Source organism: Aotus nancymaae, unplaced genomic scaffold (genome assembly GCF_030222135.1).
Source record: "Aotus nancymaae isolate 86718 unplaced genomic scaffold, 86718_ANA_hifiasm-v0.15.2.pri h1tg000004l, whole genome shotgun sequence".
Classification (NCBI taxonomy): domain Eukaryota; kingdom Metazoa; phylum Chordata; class Mammalia; order Primates; family Aotidae; genus Aotus; species Aotus nancymaae.
In genome coordinates, this window is record NW_026988415.1 from 40,796,483 (window position 1) to 40,821,075 (window position 24,593).

Below are 24,593 nucleotides of genomic sequence, written 5' to 3' on the forward strand. Positions count from 1 at the left end.
GGAATTCACACAAATGGTGTGCGATTTGCCTGTTCTGTGTTTTCCTTTCTGACTTGGAGGCAAAGCAAATCCCTCACCTCCCACCGACACCATGTTTATTCAACTGGGAGAGATTTCACACCCAGGAACACAGCTCTCCCTCCCTGAGCCCCTTCCCTAAATCCTCGTCCCACTCTCAAGTCCTCCCACCCCTGTTCTCTCGAAATAATTTATAAGACCAGGCAGGGCTTATAAAAGGGTCTCCCAGGAAAGGCCAAAAGAGTGCAAAAGGTTCTGGGAAATAGAAGACCCCACAACCCGACTGGCTTTGGTCACCTAAGAATGGACTCTCCTGCCTGTGCTGCTTCCGCCACCTCTGTTCCAGCCCTGGCCCTGGCCCTAGCTCCGGCCCCAGCACAAGCCCCACTGGCACTCCCTGGCCTGTTAAGCCCATCTCCTCTTCTCTCCTCTGGACAAGAAGTAGACGGGAGTGAAAGGTAAGTGGAGCTTGGCCTTTGGCAACCTGAACTTAGGCTTGAGGGCTTCCTGAGAGCGGAAGAAAAATGAGATGTCCAGGGCACCCCGTTCTCTATGAGGGGGAATAGCAATGGCCTCATAGCTCTCCCTTCACATCTCTAGCTGGAATAGCTCATCTGGCTTTTTGCCTCACTAATCCAGCTGGGTGGGAAGAGGGGACTTGGGGACAGAGGGTATTGCCAAAGCTGAAGGCCAAGCAGCCAGGTCCCCATAGGCCAGGTGGCTGAGTCCCCTGAGGGGGACGAGGAGACTGCCATGAAACCTGGGCTTAACAAAATCTAGACTGCGGGGGTGGGGAGTGTGGGGAAAGAGGACCAAAGCCTAAAGAGGCCCTTGAATGGGATATTGCCTTTTTCCTGACCACGCCATCAGATTTTCCATTTGCTTTTTTCCTACCTCTGCAAGTCCAGTGGGGACGCATTGGGCCCAGGAATATTTCTGGTCCTCTTCCTCAGCCCAGGAAGATGGTAAGACTCTGAGCTCTACTTCTTGGAGCAGGAAGTAGGAGGCAAGATATTTTCCATCTAACCCCCATTCATTTCTCCAAACATTCAGCCTTCAACAAACATTTACTGAAACAGCTACTGTGTACCAGACATTGTGCTAGGTGTTGAGGAATCAGATACGATTGAACGTGTCTTTGAGCTTAAGAAGCCCAAAGACAAGTAAATAGACAATTACAAAACAGCATGATAAGAGAAATAATAACACTACTGAAGCCGAGGGGAGGGGCATCTGTCCTGGCCTGGGCTCAGGAGCCTTAGGAAAGGCTTCCTGGAGCAGATGGCACCTGAGCCAAGCTTCTGGGAGGCCTCTTGTTATCCCAGGGAGCCCACATTTCAGTCTCTTCCTCTACCGATTGATCTCTCCTCTTGTCCCAGAGGAGCTTGTCTCTGGAGGCCCTGGCTGTCCTCCACAAATGACTCCCTAAGGCAGATGAGGAAGCTGGTGGATTTGGTGAGTTTGAGCCCTTGTGACGCATGTTCACATGCAGCCACATGCATTCACACTGACCATGTCACTTCCCAGAGATGCCCCTGACCTCAGTCCTGGGCTATAGATCTGAGATAGCATCCTCACAGTTTTGCCAATATTTGATTCCAACAGAGAGCAGATCCAAGTTTTCTGTGGCAATTGGAAAGATGAGGAAGCCATGGTTCAGCGTGGGCCAGGGATCTGAGCAGGCCCCACAGCCACTGTGAGGCAGTGCTGCTGCTCGAGGTCTGGTTTCCTGGCACCTTGCTCCAGTGCTCTCCCACCCACAACCATCTCCCTGAATCTTTGCTGCTCTAGTAGAACTCTGTCCCCTGGACAGCCTCCAAACAGGTGTTGGAACAGAGGCAAGGAAGCAAACAACCCCCAGGACTCTGTTTACCTGTTTTTCAAACAGAACCAAGAGAGACCCCTTGTTGAAGGGTGGGTGTAGGGGGTTGCTGGGTCCCAGAGATGTCTAAGGTCTTTTCTAGATCATCTTACCTGCAGCTTTCTGACCTCTGGTACAGAGGAGGAAGTTATCTAGCCATGTACTTTGAACCACATGCTAGCTCTTGCTTTGGACAGGCTACTAGTGGGACAACAGCTGCTGAGGTCACCAAGGCTGAATCCAAGTTCCATCACCCTGTCAGGTAAGCTTCTGGCATCAAGCTCCAAACTTGACATAGATCCATTAGCTCTTTGAGTCTTCACAAAAGTCTTGTGAAGCAGGAGAAGGCAGGGACTGCTAGTTTACGATCGCTGTTTCATAGAAGAGAAAACTGGAGCCCAGAGAGTTTAAGGGACTTGGCCAAGGCTGTCTTTCCTGGAGGCAATGTCAGTGACACCCAAGGATGATTCCCCATGGATGGGTCAGTGAAATAATCCTCAGTGGAAGAGATGGGGACCATAGGGCTGGAAAATTCTTGGCTAGAAGCCTCCTGGGGTAGGTAGGGGATGTGGTCAGAGCCACAATTGACAGATGCTGTGGCTGGGTCCCCCACCCACCACTACAGGCCCACAAGGGGTTACCTTCCTGTGTGGGGCCATTTTGTAACAATGCAGAAGTTTCTGTTACAAAGCTCTCTTTCTTCCTTTTCCTCTGATTTCGTTGTTGAAGCCAAGAGAAGGGGTTTAGGGGCCAGCTTCTTTCTTGGCCCTACTGGCCCTTCTGCACATATGAGACTTGTCTAAGTTAGGGGCCATGTTTCTTCTCTGTCCACAGGCTCTTCTGGCCTAAATCTCACTCCTTTGACTATCTGTACGGTGCTGGGGAGACTTTATTGCAGAACTTTCCTGTCCAGGCAACCATCAACCTATATGAGGACTCAGACAGCGAAGAAGAAGAAGAGGATGAAGAAGTGGAGGAGAAGTAGGAGGCTGATGAAAAGCAGCCATAAGGGTGTGTGAGGGTACCAGGGTCCATATCTTACAGCGCAACAGCTCATCCCTCTTCCCCACCCCTGGCCTATCAAAATGGAGGCAGCCAGAGTCTGATTGGGGTTGTTTGTCAGGCAAGTTTCCACAGACTTCAATTAGCCAGGAGTATTAGTCCAGCAGATAAAGATTTCTGGACTGAAAATTGGGTCCTCTAGCTGCCCAGCTCACCCTGGCTTACCTGACTGCCTTGTGAGCCCAGACCTCTGGCATCTCATTGTCTGGGCTGCTGCTGTGTTGACAATGGGCGCATTCTAGGAGCTCTAGAAAAAGGAAGGCTTGCTGAAGCCCCAGAAAGCAGAGCAGGACAGGGCACGCCCTTGCGGAGGAAAGTCTTTACTCCTCAGGCCCTTTGATTCCCCAGCCTTCCCAGGTGGCCGTGTAGTCCCGTCTCTCTGTGGAAAGCCTGACTTCTGGCTTCACCCCCAGGAATACCAACAGCAGATCCATGCAAGGTTGGGGTGCCTTTTTAATGAGTCTTACAGGAAGGGAAGGGGGCGTGTAGAGAATCGGCTTGCTCTGGAGATGCCCCCCATTTTGTCTGCTATCCATTGAAGTCTATGTGTTGGCATGAGATGAATCAGGAGAAAAATAAACTTGATGGTGTTTTTCTTTTTCTTGGAACTGTGCTGATTTCTTAACTGAACTCTGCCCATGTTGTGAAGCCATGGGCAGAGGGTCAGAGACCAGCTTAAGGCCAATTCATTGCTGTCCCTACCTGAGGTCAGTTGATAAGTTTTTCTTCATAGGGATGTAGGGCTGGGGACCCAGCATGGAGCCAGGCCTCCTCCATCAATTTGTGAAATCCGACTTGATTAAACTTCAAGGACATCTTGGAAAGGGAACAAAAAGGGTCCCAAAAGGCAGCTTGAAAGTTGGGAGTAGGGATGGAGGTTACAGGGCAAAAGTGACAGGTACAGCCTCATTCGAGTCTCAGAGATGGATGTGTGCATGTGGGGAGGAGGGCTACTAGGTCCTAGCAATTTTTTCCCTTCAGTTCCCTTTGTATTTACCACAGCTCAGACCCTCATGCTTACCCCTGCTTTAATTATTCTTTGACTATTTTTTTTGCCTCCAGTTGTCCCTTTGCAATTCATCTTCCACACTGACCACCAGATGAGACCACATCGTAGCTTTGCCAACACTGTTAAGCTTACCTTTTTCTTTTTTTTGTCACAGATCCCCTTGAGAACCTGTGGCTTATCTACTCAGAAAAATATATATGTTCACAACACACACACACACACACACACACACAGAGTGGTATATCTTCACAAATCAAGTAGTTAACTTGATATTCTAGGCCTTTCAGTTGTCTGGGTTTTGCCTGTCTCTTGAGACTCATCTCTCAACTCTTGAAGTTTACACTGCCTCTCCTTGAATGTGGCATGGTTTCTAACACTCTGTGTCCTTAACCCTGTCTGGAATGCCTTTCCACTTTTGCATGCCTCATAAACCCTCATTCATCCAACAGAACCAGCTGAGATACCCCTGCTGCAGGAAGCCTCCCCAGACCCCTCAGGTACCAGGCTGGGAGCCCCCACTCATCCAGAGCCTCTCCTACCATAGCATTTACCTTCTTTCCTGTGCAGTAACCTGGGGCTGTGTTTGCTATTCCCATATGATTTCATTGTACAGAACACTGCCTGGCACAAAAGAAGTGCTCAGAAAATGTTGAAAGAGAAAAGATTCTCAAGTCTTCTTAAAGTAGCTCTTGGTGGAACCACCATTGTTCCCCAACTTGCTAGCTTCTGGGTTTAGCTACAAAGGGGAGAGGGTAATGTCATCTCATTCAGGAGCAAAACGATGACCATCCTTCTTTTCCTCCTCCCTCAACATGAGACCGGCTGCTTCTGTTCTGAGCCCTAGCTGGGACTTCCCTACATTGGATGCAACCTTGAGTAGACCACCAAACTCACACACTGGTGCCATCTATTGGTCAAAATTTAACGTTGTTCCTTAATTAAGACTTACAGGCAGTTGACCTTTGACTACATTAATTCTTTTAGTCCATTCTGTTTCTGTTTGTAAGTAAAGTGGAGTCTACCATGTGCTAGCAGTATGACCTTAGGCCGGTTACTTATCTGCTCTGAGTCTCAGTCTCCTCATTTGTAAAATGAGGCTAATAATATTTCCTCTTGGAGTTATCGTAAGGATTAAATGAGATAATATATGTAAACTACTTAGCATGCCCCCCGGCACATAGTACAAGCCCTTAATAAATGGTAGTTGTCATAGTAATAGTAGTCTTAGTAGCTGCTATTACTGATTTTATAAAGGAAATGATCTTATAGGCCAGAGTCAGCTAATGATGATTTATTCAACTAATAACTGATTTGTCAGTTATCACCACTTGATCTTCTTGGCACCTTTTGATGATTTACCAGTAAAAGCATCTTTGTAGTGTTTATTCCAAAATGAATTTTAAAAACCACAAACAATAATAATATTAATAATAAACTGAAAACAGAGGCCAAGTGTGACTCCCTGGACCGCTATCTACATTCAAATGGTAGCCCACAGGTTTCGACTCCCTTTTTCCAAGGCCAGAGGTTTGCAAACGTATTTTTTGTGCTTTAAAAGGAAAACCTTTCTTTTGAATTGAATGCAGAAGCCCAATATATAAATCAAATTAAAACGGAGCAACCCTGGTGGAAGCCATAATGAGGGGCCCAGAATTCCTACCCTGGTGTCTTCTCTCTGGTAAAGTAACTGTCTCCACCCCCCTTCTGTGAGGTACTTTCAGGGATCCCTAGATTGTGGGAAACATAATTTGGAAACCACTGTTCCCAGGATTAAACCAGGATTGATTTGAAGTAGAAGGGAGATTAATTAGTACTTTAAAATGCCAGTGTTCTGTTTAAAATCCTTGTTTTAGGTCCTAAGCGCCCAGCATTTCATAGCTCAAAAATTGCTCGAATCCTTATACCATAGGTTATAGGGATTTAAAATCCTTGGAATCCCAATATCCTTGGTTTTAAGATATTATATAGCATAGAATTACAAATCCCTAAATCCTTGGGGATTTAAAGACCCTAAAACCATTGGAGCAGTAATTCTTAACTCAGAATGGGCTCTTCTCATTTCCCAATCCCCCCCTGCCCCTTACTGCACATGTGTTGTTGTTTACTGGGCAGACATTTTGTCTCATTGTCCTCTCAGTCCCGTCCTGAAATGGTTTCCAATCCTCCTCCCCATACATGGTTGCTAAGTGATTGGAATTCACTGTTCTGACTAATCAGAGCTCACTATGAGTTACTTTGTTATGGGTGTTTCCAATCCTTGTAACAACTTCAACTCCAGTGCACAAACTCAGGAGAAAAATCTCTGTGCAAAACTCAGGTCCTTCCTCCAGCTCCACCCAGCTGTCCCGTCCTAGTGTGCCAGCACTTCCCCATCCTAACACTGATTTCCTCTTGTTGCTCCCAACTTGTAGCAGCAGTGAGAGGACACATCTGTTGAGGTGAGGCTGCATTTGAGCTCGGCCTTGAAGGATGGGCATGAGTAATAATGGTGGGAGAAAACTTTCCAGAAAGAGGCAGCACTATGAAGTCCTTCATTAAACAATATTTACTGAGCACTTACTATGTGCCAGCCAGCCCTTAATGTTGTAATGATTAAGTGCATGGGCTTTGGAAGCAGATGTACCTGGGTTCAAATGCCTTATCTGCTGCATGCTGGCTCAATTCATGGGCCCACTTCCCTCAAGTGTCAAGGTCAGCTCTCTGCTTGTAACCCTTTCACTACAACCTCTATAGTTCTTTATTGTATCACACCTCTGCCCCACACAGCACATGCTCATTAAAATAGTTGCCTATTCTCCTTTGTCTCTGGGCACATAAAGCCCTCTGTCTACCCAGTGGGTGTTACAAACCTCCACCTCTCACCCCCTCTTTGAAACTGTGCCTGCGTGACCCACCTAGTGGGCAGATATGTTGTCTCCTTTCCTCCCCAGTCCCCTGTTGTAAAATGGTGGCCAATCCCCCCCGCCAAACAAAGTTGTTAGGGGACCGGAATCCACTGTTTTGGCCTGTCGGGATCATGGTGTTGATTCCTGTGTTTCTGCTTTATCCCCCAGCTGGCAAGCCTCGTGACAACCTCCATGGAAATACAGAAACCCAGATACAGAAAGCCGACAAAGAATGAGTGCTCTGACTGTGGGTGCCACAGCACTTGCTACTGACATTACACCCATCACCTCGTGTGGTACTAGAATCACAACAGTCCTAGAGATAGGTCTGATTATTATCCCCACTTATGAATGAGAAAACTAAGAGTTAGCTGGGTTTCTGTGCCTGGGTTTGTGTGCCTGCGTGGAAGATGCTACAAGCCTTGTCAGCGGTGATTTAAGTCAAAAATACAGGAACCAACATCAGGCCATGACAGGTAAAACAGTGAAGTCAGGTCACCAGTTTACAACAGGAGACTGGAGAGGAGAGGAGCTGAACTGTCTGCCCACTAAGAGCCGTACAGGCACAGTGCAGGGTGGGTGGGCAGGAGGTGGTGACAGCCACAGGGGAGGATAGGGGCTTTCCCCATCCAGAGGAGACTAGACAACAGGATACCTAGGAGGATAAGAGTTAGAACAGCTGATAATTCTGGAATTCTTATTACAAACCTTACATCGATTAACTCCTTTAATATAACAACTTTGAAGGATAGGTACAGTTGGGCAAACTGAGGCTTAGAGTGGTTTTTAAAAACTTGCCCCAAATCACACGGTTGGTAAACTGTGGCACCTTCTAAGTGTCAGGCTCTTTACACATTTTACCTCATTTAATCCTTATGGCAACCCTAAAACTCAAGCCCTATTATTTTTCTTGTTTTATGGATGAGGAAACTGAGGTTCAGAGAGGTTAAGGAATCTTAAGCTCACACAATTAATAAATGACCAACCCAAGATGTGAGACATGACAGCAATTGCTCCAGGTTACATTAATGGTAAGTGGCAGAACCAGGATTCAGCGCCGCCTGACTCCAGAGCCCTGTGCTTTCAGGAGGTGAAATCAACAGGGTTTGCTGAAGGATTAAATCTGTGGGAGGGCAAGGGAGAAAAGGTTTAAGTTCTGGCTGCAGGGAAGTGAGTCAGAGGATATGAAGAACTCTGGGCCAGGGGCCAGGAAAAACTGAGGGCCTCTGAAAGGTGTCACTGAGGGAGAAATGTTTGGGGACCTCCTGCCTGGCAGTGGCAGGCTCTCACAGCACCTGGGCTGTGGACACAGGGATACCAGAGGTGAGGGGGAATGAGGGAATTCTGTTCCTGCCCCTCAGTGCTGCACTGCCTCAGAGTGGAATGGGCCCTGGCTGGGCAACCCTCACTCTGGCTGAAAAGTGGGAGGAACTACCAATTGCTGAGCTCTCCTGTGCTATCCCAGGTACTGTGCTTGACACCACACACACTTTATCCTGAACTGGGTGGTGGTGGCGGGGGGCATCCTCATGTTTACAGATAAACTGGGACTTGGCTGGGCGTAGTGGCTCAAGCCTGTAATCTCAACACTTTGGGAGGCTGAGGCAGGTGGATCACAGGGTCAGGAGTTCGAGGCCAGCCTACCAACATGGTGAAACCCCGTCTTTACTAAAAATACAAAAATTAGCTGGGCGTGGTGGCATGCACGTGTAATCCCAGCTACTCAGGAGGCTGAGGCAGGAGAGTCACTTGAGTCCAGGAGGCAAAGGTTGCAAAGAGCCGAGATCGTGCCATTACACTCCAGCCTGGGCAACAGAGTAACACTTCATCTCGGGGGAAAAAAAGAAAGAAAGAAACTGGGACTCAGAGAAGTGAAGTGACCTGTTAGTGACACAGGCAGTAAGTGAGAATCTGGGGCTGAACAGAACAGTGTGGCTTCAGAGTCCTGGCTCTTAACTGCTAGCCTCCTCCTTCCTTCCTCCTTATTCCTCCAGAGAAGCCCTGAAAGCCCCTTAAGGCAGGCAGCTCACCTGGCCTCCTGCAGCCTACGGGAAAAAGAAGTTTGTAAACTGTCACACAAAGGCATTGTTATCCTCATCACTGGGGATACCTTGAGGACCAAGTGTGAATTAAAAGAGGTTGAGGGAGCGACCACGAAGCAGCTGGAGTCAGGCTCTGGGTTCTTCTAGAAGTCTTCCACCCAAGGTAGAGAACAGCGACCTCCAACGTCCATAGCGATTTAACGCGTGTTCGCTAAAAGCAAGACAGGCGGCGCCCTCTACTGGCTGAGCTCTAAACCTACAGCACTAGGCCCAGGATGAGGAGGCTCATCCATCCAGAGGATTCCATGGCCAGCGCTGTTTTGTGGCTGGTGGTTATGGGGACAGACTCTTGAGTTAAAACTAAACTTGGGTTCAAATATTGGCTCGACTCCTTGTTAGCTAAGTGACCATGAGAAAATGTCTCTAAGCTTTAGTTTCATCATCTATAAAATAGGAATGATAATAATACTATTTTCACAGGGTTAATGTGAGAATTAAATGAGAACATATGTAAGGGGCTGACAGAGTGCTTGGCACATTATAGATATGATAGAGACATACATATATACTTATGTATACGTGTACACACACTACTATATACATGCATAGGCGTATATATGAATGTATACACATCTATTAATTGTTCTTTTTTGACACATGCTTTCATAATAGTCATCACCATTTTGACTTCCCTTGCCTTTCCCATTGATATGGTTTGGCTGTGTCACCACCCAAATCTCAAATTGAATTGTAGTTCCCATAATCCCCACGTCATGGGAGGGATCTGGTGGGAGGTAATTGAATCATGGGGCAGTTACCTCATGCTACTGTTCTCGTGATAGTGAGTTTTCAGAAGAGCTAATGGTTTTATAAGGGGCTTTTCTCCTATTGGCTTGGCACTTCTCCTTGCTGCTGCCATGTGAACAAAGACTTGTTTGCTTCTCCTTCCGCCATGATCATAAGTTTCCTGAGCCCTCCCCATCCCTGCAGAACTGTGAGTCAATTAAAACTCTTTCCAGGCCGGGTGTGGTGGTTTACGCCTGTAATCCCAGCACTTGGGGAGGCCGAGGTGGATGGATCATCTGAGGTCAGGAGTTCGAGACGAGCCTGGCCAACATGGCGAAACACCATCTCTACTAAAAATATATTTAAAAAATTAGCCGGGCGTGGTGGCAGGCGCCAGTAATCCCAGCTACTGGGGAGGCTGAGGCAGAATTGGTTGAACCCGGGAGGTGGAGGTTGCAGTGAGCCAAGATTGTGCCACTGCACTCCAGCCTGGGAAACAAGAGTGAGGCTCCATCTCAAAAAAAAAAAAAAAAAACCCAAACAAACAAACAAAAAACAAAAGAACCTCTTTCCTTTATAAATTACCCAGTCTTGGGTACACCTCTATTAGCAGCATGAGAACAGACGAATACACTACCTAGCTCTACTAGGCCCCAGTGCTCCAAGGGAAGTACTGTCAACACACTCCCTTGAAGATTATGGGCAAGACATAGGCTAAGATACTTGCTTTTATCCACGAACACTTTCAAGAATCTTGGACTGCATATCTTTGTCTTTCAATATTCTGGGAATGTTAATAAGCTTGTTTTACACAGGTGCTAGGCTCTGTGTTTCAAAGCAACTTTACCTCTGTGATCTCATTTGAATCTCTTAATACTCCCAGTACTCTCGTTTTTTTTTTTTTTTTTTTTTTTCATTTTGTTTTAGAGACAGAGTCTCACTGTCACACAGGCTGGAGTGTGGTGGTGCAATCGTAGCTCACCGCAGCCTCAAACTCCTGGGCTCAAGCAATATTTCCATCTCAGCCTCCTGAGTTACTAGGACTACCGGCGTGTGCCATCATGCCCCGCTGATTTATTTATTTATTTATGTTTTTATTTATTGAGACAGGGGTCTCATTTTGTTATCCAGGCTGGTTTTGAACTCCTGGGCTCAAGCAATCTTTCTACTTCAACCTTCCAAATATGATTACAGGCATGAGCCACCGTGGCCGGTAACATTTTTTTAATGAGGAAATTGAAGATGATGAGAAAGGAAATGACTTGCTCAAGGTTGCACAGCAAGTCAGTGCAGGAGTCAGGACTAACATCCAGAATCCTGATGTTGAGTCCAGTGCTTTCTACCAACCCTTGCAATCATCCAGGGCCTTGAGCTCTGACTACATATGAAGAACCTGTAACTCAGGACACAGCTTACTTTTGAAGGCCACACTGCTACACTTTGACACCAATTACTCGCTTCTACGGAGGCCAAGGTTGTATCTCCAGAAAACTATCAAACTCTGATTCTTCACCTAAAAGAAGTGGCACCATGTTGCCAGGAGTGGTGACCCAAGACAGCCACATCTCCAAAACATGCCAAGAATACAATTAAATGTTACATGATAGGTTTGCAGAGAGGTGAACATTATCTTCTCAGCCAAGCTGCATGAAGTGCTGAGGAATTAGCTGCTGTCCTGTACTCACAGCCAGCTTGACTTAGCCACTCATTTCGTGTTGGACATAACCATCAGGGTCTCAGAAGGGCAGCCTTGTCCCTAGTCAGCACAAAGATTGGGAAGTGTTGATGTGTGTAATCAGCATGGGTCCTGATGGCAGCATCTGTTTGTAGGCACTGAGAGAAGCAGTCCGATAATAACTCAAAGCTATCAGTGTCATTTGATATGACTTTGGGGGCAGAGAATGCAGATTTCACTGTCAGTAGCAGTGACCGTGTTTTCTCATTCTAACACACTGGTGACAAAATGAGCACTGCTGAGATAACAAATCATAGAGACCGCACACCCTCTCTTTAGCCCCCATGTGACACTGGCAAGCTTGGTTCTGTTCAGAGGGTAATCTTGTTGCTTCCTTCTGGAGTGTTGTATCTCTGGGTGGCACTGAATTTCTCTTCGTGCTTTCACTTGTTCTTTACTCACTCATCACCATGGCAACTCGAGAGTGGGAGCCAACATTGAAATCAACCTCTCCCCAATAGACATATGTGGAACAGCAAGTGTGCTCCCTCTCTAATGTTAGGGAAGCAAAACATTTTTAACCCTCTCTCCATGCTTCAGCCTTGGTCTGTGCTGGAGATAAAATACTTTCATCTGCAATTTCAGGCACCTTTGATCCTCCTGCATGGAAGTTTCTAATCTCATTGGTCTGAGGCCAATCATTGGGCCACAGCTCACCAGTGAGCCAGGTCATCACAGTGAAAAGAATCATACACATCTGTGACTAGATAGTCACTTTTACTTGCTGCTGGTTGACTAGGTCAGGCCAAATTTGTTCTGAAGACTTAAGCTTCTCAGATTCAGAGTGAAGGGAGTAGCTTAAGCTGCATTTTCCAATCCATTTTTTAAACCAGAGAACCCTGCAACAGAAAGAGGAGAACAAGGTTACCAAGCCTATGCTGAATTCTCAGATCAAGCGTATATTAATAAATACTTTGCTTGCTATTCTACTCTTGCTCCTTGCATATATAGTTTTCTTGGTGGGAAGTGTTGAAGAGAAGGGTAAAGGTAGGATTCGGGAATAAAAACTCTAACTTGAACCCACGACATCTAGGAAGGTTTGCCAAAGGTCAGAGTCTTGTCCCACCTTATGGCTACACCGGGCAGAAAGGATACACATGTTCAATTTCCTCACCTTCCACTGCTTTCTGAGGACTTTGAGAGTACATTCAATTTAAAATCAAATTTTATATTGAACTTCCAGTATTGTGTAACTCTTTCACAGATAACGAGAAGTGATCTACCCACGTAGTGAAATTGTTAGCCTGGAAGTAGGAGCTTTGCCTTGGACTCACAGTGAAATTTTCCCCTGCTCAAACATAACCATGGAAACTTGTTTGAGTACCAAAACATTCTTGAAAAATTGTTGACATTTTCCACATGTAAGAAAGGCCTGAAATAAAAGGCCATTCTTTATAAACTTAGCAGATTTCTTGAATGGATATTTGACATCTTCTGAGACAGGGGCAGTGTGGTGGGAAGGTAAGGGCGTCAAGCATCAGGAGACTGACTCAGGTACTTGTTTAGTTCTGCCATTTATTACTTGTTAGGTTCTGTAATACCCTGGACAAGTGATTTAATTTTCTTGTCTCTAAAATGGGGACAACCTTTAGCCTATCAACCTCACAGGCTTTTTGGGAATGAGGTTCCAGTGTATAGTTATATGACTAAGCCACTCTGAAAACTGTAAAATGTTATATAAAGTTGTATTTTAATAAGCACTGTGAAAAGAACTTCAGGATAATAGTCCGCCTTTCAAAATGCAGACACAAGCCCTATAAATTTCTGGGAGAAACCTTTGATGATCTTGCATAAAAGTCATTCGGGTAAGTTGCTGGAGAAGCTAAACCTCATGGCTTCACTTAAAAAGGTAGTAGAAATATTTCAGTTTTTGTGTGGCCACCTTTCCTGAATACCCCATTTCCTAATCAACTTGGGGAGGTTTTCCAAGAGGCTCTGTATGCGAGACTGTGCATATGGGAGCAGTAGCTTTGCCTGAATTATTGGGAGTGTTGATATTTGGTGGCTGCCATTGGCAATGGCTTACAAAATCTGCAGTTCATGTTATTTCTCCGTATCTAGGCTGCTTGTGCATTTGAATAACATGAACATAACATGAACATATTATTTCATTCTTTTTTTTCTTTTGAGATAGCGTCTCACTTTGTCACCCAGGCTGGAGTACAGTGGCACGATCTCAGCTCACTGCAACCTCCATCTCCAGGGTGCAAGTGATTCTTATGTTTCAGCCTCCTGAGTAGCTGGGACTATAGGCATGCACCACCATGCCCGGCTAATTTTTGTATATTTAGGAGAGATGGGGTTTCATCATGTTGGCCCGGCTGGTCTTGAACTCCTGACCTCAAGTGATCCACTTGCCTCAGCCTCCCAAAGTGCTGGGATTACAGGCATCAGCCACTGCGCCCGGCTACATATTATTTCATTCTTAAGGCACTCGGCATGTTAGGAAAATTGATTTTTTTTCTACAAACAACTTTAAGGATTCATACTATTTAACACTCCAAAAAGGTAGAGGAAAATTTTCAATTGTTTTCTCTAAAATGGTAGAAAAACTTACAAATAATCCACAAGAGAATCACTACAGGCACAAGAACACCACCAAAAATGGTAGGCAAACTCCCAAATGACCAAAATGTTTGCTGAAACATAAAAAGTAAAGTGAAGACAGTCATAGGAATACAAATAAAATGATCAAAGGTAGAGTTTCTTTTTACTTTTAAGAAAGGGAAGGGTAAAAATACTAGTCTTTATGTAACATACACTTTTTGTGGACTCTTCCCCTATTAGATATATACAAAATCCTACATGGGCCATGAGGAGTTAGGAGAAATGAAAATTTTGCTCTTCCTATCTTAATAGAAGGTAAGAATCGTAAATGTAGATGTTTGCAATGCTTCCTTATATCTATTTTTATCAGTCCATTAAAATTGCATGCAGCTTGAGACTCCACAACTTTAACTAAATAGAAGACAATAGGATTAGACTGGGCATGGTAGCTCATGCCTGTAATCCCAGCACTTTGGGAGGCCATGGATCACTTGAAGTCAGGAGTTCAAGACCAGCTCTGCCAACATGGTGAAACCCCCTCTCTAACATAAATACAAAAATTAGCCGGACATGGTGGCAGGTGCCTGTAATCCCAGTTACTTGGGAGGCTGAGGCAGGAGAATGCCTTGAACCCAGGAGGCAGAGGTTGCAGTGAGCCGAGATGGCGCCAGTGCACTCCTGGGCAACAGAGGTAGATTCCATCTCAAAAGGAAAAAGAAAAAGACAGTAGGACTAAAAGAAAAAGAAATAGACAGGAGATTGAATAACGAAACCTCTTTAAAATGTTTAGTATGTAAAAGCACAAATCTGTGGTTGTGCTAGGCTGATGACATTAGATGTGATTTTACTTTATTTCCTCTATTTTTTTCAAATGTTTCTTAAAGGGCTTACATTGTTTTTAGACTTTTAAGTTAAGAGTTAAGGCAGTTGGAGGGGGAAAAAAAAGACATATTAACCTCAAAAGAACAGTAATAAAACTGATAGCTTAAGAGAACCAATAAAAGCCAAAGACAATAGAATGAGCTTATCAAAGTGCTGGAAAATTAAAAAATAAAAATAAAAACAAAAAGTAATCTAGAACTTGATATCCAGCAAAAATATCTTTTTAAAATTAAGGTGAATATCCTCACACATTTATGCAAAGTTAATTTTTATCATCAAAGACGTAAAAGCAATTCAGTGGAGCAAGACAGCCTTTTCAAAAAATGGTGCTGGAACAATTGGACAGGCAGAGGCAAAAATAAAAAAAGAGCCTTGATCTAACCTCAGATCTTATACAAAAATTAACTCAAAATGGATTATAGACAAATGTAAAATGTGAAATTATAAAACTTTTAGAGAAATCCATAGCACAAAATCTGTGGTATCTACAACTAGGCAAAGAGTTCTAGATGTGATACCAATATAATGATACTATATAAGAAAAATTGATAAATTAGACCTCATTCAAGTTAAAAACCTGTGCTCTGTGAACTATCCTATGAATTAGATGGAAAGACAAGCTAGAGACAAGGAGAAAATATTTGCAAACCAAATAGCTGACAAAGGACTCACATCTGGAGTATAAAAATAACTTTTAAAATTCAACAATAAAAAAACTCAAACAATTCAATTAGAAAGTTGACAAAAGACGTGAACAAATATTTCTCCAGAGAGACTATATCCATAGTGAATAAGCACATGAAAAGATATTCAACATCATTAGCTGTATTCATTTGCTAGGGCTGCCATAACAAAATACCACAGACTGTGTGGCTTAAACAACAGAAATTTATTTGCTTACAGTTCTGGGGACTGGAAGTCCAAGATCAAGATGTCAGCAGTGTTGGTTTCATTCTGAGGCCTCTCTTGTTGGCTTTTAGATGGCTATTCTTGCTGTCTTTTCATGTGATTGTCTTTCTGTACATACATGCCCCTGGTATATCCATCTCTTCTTATAAGGACACCACTTAAATTGGATTAATGTCCTAATCTAATGGTCTCATTTTAACTTATTAACAATTTTAAAGGCCCTGTCTCAAATATGGTCACTTTCTGAGTTACTGGGGGTTGGGACTTCAACATTTAAATTTGGAGGGGACACAATTCATCCAAAAATACATAGTAAGAACATAAAAAGATACTCAACGTCATTAGACATTAGGGAAATACAAATTTAAACTGCACTGAGACACCACTAGATACCCACTAGGATGGCTGCAATAAAAAGACAGACAGTAACAAGTATTGGCAAGGATGTAGAGAAAATGGAAGCCTCATACACTGCTGATGGGAACGTAAAATGGTTCATCCACTTTGGAAAACAATTTAGCAGGTCTTCAAAATGTTAGACATAGAGTTACCATATGATGCAGCAATCTCACTCCCAGGTATATACCCAAAAGAAATTAAATCATGTCCAACATGAATAGCCTCAAAAACATTATATGTAAGAGTAGCCACATGGAAAGACCAAATGTTGTATGATTCCATTTATATTAAATGTACAGAAAAGGCAAATTATCAAAGGTAGATAGTAGATTAATGGTTATCTGGGCATTGGAATTGAGGATTGAGAACTCTCTGGAGTGATGGAAATGTTCTAAAATTGGAATTAGATGATGGGTATAAAACTGTGAATTTACTTGAAAAATCATTGAATTTTACATTTAAAAATGGGTGGATTTGTGTTGGGCATAGTGGCTAACATCTGTAATCTCAGCACTTTGGGATCTGACACAGCAGCAGTGCATGAGGTCAGATATTTGAGACCAGCCAGAGCAACAGAATAGACTCCATCTCTACAGAAGGTTTAAAAATTAGCTGGGCATGGTGGCATGCACCTGTAGTCCCAGCTACTTTGGAGTCTGAGGCAGGAGGATCGCTTGATCCTAGGAGTTCAAGGCTGCAGTTAGCCATGAACATGCCACTGCACCCAGCCTGGGTGACAGAGTGAGACACTGTCTAAAAAAAAAAACGATGAATTTTGTAGTACACAAATTGTATCTAAAAAAATCTACTTTTAAAAGTATATAAACAATAAATATAACATCTTATAAAATAAAACAATGTTACATACTGCATGATTCTATTTATATGAAAGCCTAGAAAAACCAAAACTATAGTGATAGAAAGCTGTTCAATGTTGCCAAGGGCCAGGGGTGGAAGGAGGAGACTGCCTCAAAGGGGCCCATAGGAACTTTAAACTGATGGAAATGTTCTATATCTTGATTGGAGTGGTGGTTGTATGAGTGTATACTTTTTTCAAACTCATCAAACTGTTTCAAATTGGTAAAATTTCATTATATATGCACTATATCTCAATAAAATTTATTTTAAAATTTTTAATCAGTGAAAGATTTTAACAGACCTCACAAAAGATGATAAAAAAACATACAATATTTCACTTTCTTTGCCTGGCTTATTTCACATAGCATAATATCCTCTAGGCTCATCCATGTTGCCACGAATGACAGGATCTCATTCTTTTTGTGCTGAACAGTATTCCACTGGGTATATGTAACACATTTTCTTTAACCATTTGTCTGTTGATGGACACTTAGGTAGATTCCATATCTTCGCTATTGTGGATAGTGCTGAAATAAACATGGTAGTGCACATATCTCTTGGACATACTTATTTCCTTTCCTCTGAGTATACACCCAGTAGTGGTATTGCTGGATCATATGATATTCTACTTTCAGTATTTTTGAGAATCTACATACTGATTTCCATATTGGCTAATTTATTAATTTACATTCCAACCAACAGTATATAAGAGTTCCCTTTTCAGCTGGGCAAAGTGGCTCACACTTGTAATCCCAGCACTATGGGACGCTGAGGCGAGCCAATCGCTTGAGTCCAGGAGTTTCAGGCCAGCCTGGGCAACATGGCAAAAACCTGACTCTACTAAAAATACAAAATTGGTTAGGTGTTGTGGTATGCACCAGTAGTCCCAGCTACTTGGGAGGCTGAGGTGAGAGGATCACTTGAGTGCAGGAGGCGGAGGTTGCAGTGACTGGTCATGCCACTGCACTCCAACCTGGGCAACAGATGGAAACCTTGTTTCAAAAAAAAGAGTTCTCTTTTTCTCCACATCCTTGGCAGCAATTTGTTGTTTTTTCTTCCTTTTAATAGTAACTATTCGGACTGGGGTAAGATGATAGCTCATTGTGGTTTTGATTGGCATTTCCCTGATTTGTGATGTTGAGCATATTTCCATGTATCTGTTGGCCATTTTTTATGTCTTATTTTGTTTTTTTGAGAAATGTCTATTCACTTTATTTTCCCATTTTTAAATTGCATTATTTGAGGGTTTTTTTTTTTTTTTGTGGCTGTTTGATGTGCTTAAGTTCCTTGTGCATTCTGGATATCGATGCCTTACTGGATGAATAGTTTGCAAACATTTTCTCCCATTCTGCAGGTTATCTTTTCACTTTGTTGATTATTTCCTTTGCTATGCAGAAGATTTTTAGTTTGGTACAGTCTCATTGGGTCTATTTTATGATTTTATTGCTTGTGATTTTGAGGTCTTATCCATAAAAATCACTGGCCAGACCAAAGTCCTGAAGTGTTTTCCCTATGTTTTCTTATAGTAGTTTCATATTTCTTGTGTCTTACATTTAAGTCTCTAGTCCATTTGAGTTAATCTTTGTATATGGTGGGAGGGGGTCTAGTTTCATTCTTCTGCATATTGATATCCAGTTTTCCCAGCACCATTAATTAAAGAGACTATCCTTTCCCCAATGTATATTCTTGGTACTTTTGTTGAAAATGAGTTCGCTCTAGGTGTGTGGATTTATTTCTGTGATCTCTGTTTTGTTCCATTGGTCCATATGTCTTTTTTTTTTGTACCAGTACTATGCTGCATTGGCCACTATAGCTTTGTAGTATATATTTTGAAGTCAGGTAGTGTGATGCCTCCAGCTTTATTCTTTTTGCTCAGGACTTTGACTATTCAGGGTCTTTATTGGTCTCACAAATTTTGGGATTATTTTTTATATTTTTGTGAAGACTGTCATTAGTATTTTGATGGGGATTGCATTGAACCTGTAGATCACTTGGTGTAAAACATGGTAATTTTAGCAATATTAATTCTTCTAATCCATGAGTATGAGATGTCATTCCATTTTTATGTTCTCTTCAATTTCTTCCATCTGTCTTTTACAGTTTTCATTACAGAGATCTTTCCTCTACTTTATTAAATGTATTCCTAGGTATTATATTTTTAATAGCTGTTGTTAATGAGATTGATTTCTTGATTTATTTTTCAGGTAGTTTATTATTGGTGTGTGCAAATGCTACTGATTTTTGTATGTTGATTTTGTATCCTGCAAGTTTATCAAATTTATCAGTTCTAAGAGTTTTTGGGTGGAGTTTTTAGGTTTTTTCTATATATAAGATTATGTCATTTGAAAACAGGGACAATTTGACTTTCTCCTTTTTGATTTGAATGCCCTTTATTTCTTTCTATTGCCTATTGCTCTGGCTAAAACTTCTAGTAATATGTTGAATAAGAGTGGTGAAAGTGGGCATCTTTGTCCTATTCCAGTTCTTAGAGGAAAAGCTTTCAACTTTTTCCTGTTCAGTATGATGTTGACTGTGGGTTTCTCATATGTGGCCTTTATTATGTAGAGATGTTGGGATTCACTCAGGGTGGTTGGCAAAGTAGTAAAGGAAATATTAGAGAAGTTATAAGATTATAGTCTCAAACCTTTTGGAAGGCCAAAAGGTTTTAATGAGACTGGCTGAAGGCAGCCAGTTCTTATGTTAAAGCATTATGTCATAGGGTAAAGATTAAGGATAATAAAAGCTTCCCCAGTTAAGTCTGTTTACTCCACATCTGTTTGCCTCTTAACTGTTTACTCATGTGAACTTTGTGTTGGATGGTCCTCTCAGGGGGAGGTTGAAAGGGAATTACCCATTAATGGTGTTTATTCTGGGCTCCAGAACCAAGACCTTTTATCATTTGTAAAACCACGCTTTTAACCATGTTAATTATCCACAAGCGTGTTGACTTAGAACTGCTGTTATTAAATCTATACTGCATAAATGTGAAGAGGAACAGGGAGTGGTGGTCAGTTAGCTGCAATTGTCCTCTGAAAGCAGCTGATGACCATCCCTAGCCCACTCGATTCACTGTATTCTGGTGTGTGTGAGTGCATTTATTCATCCGTTGCTGAGTCAGGGTCTGCAGGACAGACCTCTTCAGGTGGTGATCAATGTCTTAGGTTGTGACTCTGATGTGATCAATGCCACAGAGAGACACATTCCTTCTATATCTAATTTGTTGTGAGTTTTCATCATGAAAAGATGTTGAAATTTATGAAATGCTTTTTCTGCATCTATTGAGATGATAAATAAAGAATGTAGTACCTGGAATGCTTGCAGGTGATAGCATTTCAAGGAAATGGGAAGCTGGAGATTACATAATCCGGTTGAGTTTGAAAGCAGTGATAATTCTTTTAGTATTAGAATATGGGATGTTGGTAGTCCATGTGCATATTGAAGACAAGGCTAGATGGACTAGATAAATGCCACTACAGACTATTTTGGCATTAATAATGAACCTAAGAACTGTGAAGTGGGCCAACTTTTTCTGACTGTGCTCTAGACTTTAAAGAAAGAAAATAGCTACATTGGGATTTACATGCTCAGCACAAGAAACAGAGAACTATGAGTTTCTATTCCCTTATTTCTTATTGATGTAGAACTGACATAGCTGAAAATTGGTCAGAGTCTGATATAATGGGTCATTAGATTATTGTATACATTGAACTCACAGCCTTACAGCTAATTTTTGTCAAAGTAAGAGTATTTATTGTGAAAGTAAGAATATTTATTGGGATAGAGTGAGACCACCCAAGAATTGAAATGGGGACATTCGGTGCCCATCAATGATAGAATGGATAAAGAAAATAAGGCACATATACACCATAGAATACTGTGCAGCCATAAAAATGAATGAGTTCATGTCCTTTTCAGGGACATGGATGAAGCTGGAAACCATCATTCTCAGCAAACTAACACAGGAACAGAAAACCAAACACTGCATGTTCTCACTCATAAGTGGGAGTTGAACAATGTGAACATAGAGGCACAGGGAGGGGAACATTACATACCAGGGCCCGTTGGGGTGGGGGCAAGGGCAAGGATAGCATTAGGACAAATACCTAATGTAGATGATGGGTTGATGGGTGCAGCAAACCACCATAGCACATGTATACCTATGTAACAAACTTGCATGTTCTGCACATGTATTCCAGAACTTAAAGTATAATAATAATAATATAAGAAATGGGGACACTTGGGTGGATTCAGATGACTCTAAGTAGTTAACCAACAGTGTGCTTTGCCAGCAGAAGCAGCCCTGGTTTGATAGGGCTGGTCCTGCCTTCCTTGAACACCCTGAACTTACTTTTAGGGGAATGTCAACTTTCTTAATAAAGCACCCCTATCACCTCTCAGTGCTTCCAGACTTAAAACTAGAGTCAGATAAGTGTATGCTCCAAGGGTACAAATATGATGTCGAGAACTTATTCCTCCTATCTAACTGTAAGTTTGTACTCCTTAACCCATCTCTCTCCATCCCTTCCTCCCAACTACCCTTCCAACCTTCTGGTAACCATAATTTCTACTTTCTTCTGAGATCAACATTTTCTAGATTTCACATATGAGTGAAATCATGCAGTATGTCTCTGTGTCTGGCTTATCTCACGTAACATGTTTTCTAGGTTCATTCGTGTTGGCATGAATGACAAAATTCCATTCTATTTTATGGCTGAATAGTATTCTATTGTGGAAATATACCACATTTAAAAATCCATTCATTCATTGATGATTACTTAGGCTGATTCCTTATCTTGGTTATGTAAATAGTGCTGCAACAAACATGGGAGTGCACATATCTATTGGATGTACTGATTTCCTTTCCTTTGGATATGTTTCTAGAAGAGGGATTTCTGGATCATATGGTAGTTCTATTTCTAATTAAGGAACCTCCACAGTGTTTTCCGTAATGGCTATGCTAATTTACATTCCCACCAACACTGCATACATGTTCCCCTTTCTCCACATTCACACCAGTATTTGCTATTTTTTGTCTTTTTGATAGTAGTCATTCTAACTGGGGTGAGGTGACATTTGATTGTGGTTTTGATTTGCATTTCCCTGATGAAAATGGTGAGCATTTTTTCGTATATCTGTTGGCCATGTCTTCTGAGAAATGTCTATTCAAGTTGTTTGCCCATTTTTCAATTGGGTTACTTCTTTTTTTGCTGTTGAGCTGTTTGACTTCCTTGTATATTCTGGATATTAGCTCCATGTCAGATGCGTAGTTGGCAAATATTTTATCCCAGTCTATAGATTGTCTCTTTACTCTATTTCCTTTCCCACACAGAAGCTTTTTAATTTGATGTAATCCCATTTGTCTATTTTTTATTTTGTCATCTTTGCTTTTGAGGTCTTATTAAAAAATAAATCCTTGCCCAAACCAATGTCATGAAACATTCCCCCTATGTTTTCCTCTAGTCATTTTATCATTTCTGGTCTTATATTTCAGTCTTTAATCCATTTTGACTCATTTTTTTGTGTATAGTTAGAGATAGAGGTCTAGTTTCATTCTTCTGCGTGAAGGAAGAGCTAGGAAGCTAGAAAATGCAGGTAGGAGCTAGGAAATACATTTGCTTGTGGCTATATAGTTTTTCCAGTACCATTTATTGAAGAGTGTCCTTTCCTCAATGTATGTTCTTGGTGTCTTTGTTGAAAATCAGTTGGCTAAAATACATAAATTTATTTCTGTGTTCTGTATTCTGTTTTATTGGTCTATGTGTCTGTTTTTGTGCCAGTACCATGTTGTTTTGGTTGCTATAGCTTTGTAGTATACTTTGAAGTCAGGTGGTATGACACCTCCAGCTTTGTTACTTTTGCTCAGGATTACTTTGGCTATTTGTGGTCTTTTGTGGTTACATATGAATTTTAAGATTTTTTCCTATTTCCATGAAGAATTTCACTGCTTTTTTCATAGGAATTGCATTGAATCTATAGATCATTTTGGGTAGTGATCTAGAGATCACTACCATTTTAACAATATTATTTGTATATGGGCATTTTAACAATATTATTTGTAGGTCTCCTTAATTTCTTAGTTAATGCTGCCATTGACAGGAACTTGCTAATTTCAATGAGAATAATGGGAACCTAGAATGGCAGAGACCAGGTGGTAGAAGTTAATGACTAGAGATGGGGTGAGCATGGTGAGTATGATAGGAGCACAGCCAAAGAAGTGATCTAAATGTTTTGACCTGAGGAGATGTTTGGTAGTGGCTAATTTTTCTTCAGTTCTCTTAGATTAAAATAAATGATAACGTACTACTTCCTACTTGATTTGTGTAGCCAAAATATTTCCAGTCTGGTGAACAAAGGACTAATTTGAGTCATCATGATGGAGGTGTAAGGTCTTTCACCCAATTTGCAGACCTGAGTCAGTTTACACACTCTGAGGCTCCTGAATGAAAACCAGGTACCCTTAAGGAGGGATTTTGCAATACCATGAACATATGTTGTAAATGTTCTTTCTAGGAAGAGGAGCATGTGGCCATTTACCAGGGTAATTATGCAATGGACAAATGACTTGGACTTGGACTTTCAGAGATTATTTGACACTGACTCTGAGTTCTCATTCATTCCTGGGAGAGATTAAAGGGGGTTAGAACACAATGGTCATCTAGTGGTTAGAGGCAGGGCTTATGGAGTCAAGAGATACAGTTTTATCTTGAATCCATTTACAATGGAGCTAGTGTCTCTGCAAATAAATTAAATAGCTATTTCTTAGTTCATGAATGCATAACTTGAAATAGCCACAATTAGCAACTGACAGATATACCACATTTGTTCCCTGACTAGTGTATAAGAACTTTTTCTATGGTAGAAAGGGTCAAGTAGAATTAGTTGGGTCTGTCAATAACACATCCCTAGGGAAATCACAGAGATGACTATGTACCAAACATTTGAAGAACACGTGTGTGTATCATACCCTCTTTTAACTTGCCTGTTTGGACTATGCAGAAAGTAGAGAGGTCTTAGACAATGATAGTCAATTATCAAAATTTAATCATTCATCTCAAACAGGATTTTTAAAAAGCTAGATAAATCATAGGAAACTGTAGAACACTAGAAAGACCAAGATCTTAAAGGTAGTCATAAAGAAAAGGCATTACCTGCAAAAGGAAGACAAGTAGAATTAGGAGCTAGGAAAGACATTTGCTTGATGCTTCTGGGATGGGAGAAATATGTAGTTCTGATGACAGAAATGGGAACTGCAGCATAAGGTGAGAGATAGGTTAAAATCTGCTTCTTTTGATGGTTATATACCTATGAATATAGTTACTGGAATAATTTGTCTTGCCTTTAGGCATCCAGAGCTACAGGGCTCCGGGGCACATGCATCAGTCTTAACATCTCTCCCCTTGAGTGTGTGCAGGACCTGTGATTTGCCTTTAACCAACAGAACATGGTGAAGGGGATGGGATGTCTCAGCTGTAATTATGTTATATTATACAAGACACTGTCTTGCTAGCAGATTTGCTCTACAGACTTTCCTTGCTGGCTTGACGAAGTAAGTGGCCATTTTGGAGGAAGCCAATGTGGCAAGGCACTGTCCATAGAAGCT

At 42.0% G+C, this 24,593-nt stretch overlaps 1 protein-coding gene across 2 annotated transcripts; it reads left to right on the top strand.

The window, feature by feature from the left end:
• The first annotated feature begins 259 nt into the window (after nucleotides 1-259).
• RIPPLY1 (ripply transcriptional repressor 1) lies at nucleotides 260-3,549 on the top strand. 2 transcript variants are annotated; one of them, XM_012451673.2, is made up of 4 exons: nucleotides 260-476; nucleotides 1,398-1,473; nucleotides 2,077-2,141; nucleotides 2,714-3,549. In XM_012451673.2, exons 1-4 carry the CDS (start codon nucleotides 322-324, stop codon nucleotides 2,862-2,864), a joined length of 447 nt encoding a protein of 148 aa, XP_012307096.2. In that variant the 5' UTR covers nucleotides 260-321; the 3' UTR covers nucleotides 2,865-3,549. The 2 variants fall into 2 exon arrangements, with proteins under 2 accessions (XP_012307096.2, XP_012307097.2); XM_012451674.2 differs by lacking the exons at nucleotides 1,398-1,473; nucleotides 2,077-2,141.
• Nucleotides 3,550-24,593: the final 21,044 nt, after the last annotated feature.

Bases quoted from the DNA above. Each gene is read 5' to 3' on its own strand.
- RIPPLY1 (XM_012451673.2), top strand. From the start codon at position 322: ATGGACTCTCCTGCCTGTGCTGCTTCCGCCACCTCTGTTCCAGCCCTG. The intron at 477-1,397 runs GTAAGTGGAGCT...CTCTTGTCCCAG, and splicing joins GAAGTAGACGGGAGTGAAAG to AGGAGCTTGTCTCTGGAGGC. The intron at 2,142-2,713 runs GTAAGCTTCTGG...CTCTGTCCACAG, and splicing joins AAGTTCCATCACCCTGTCAG to GCTCTTCTGGCCTAAATCTC.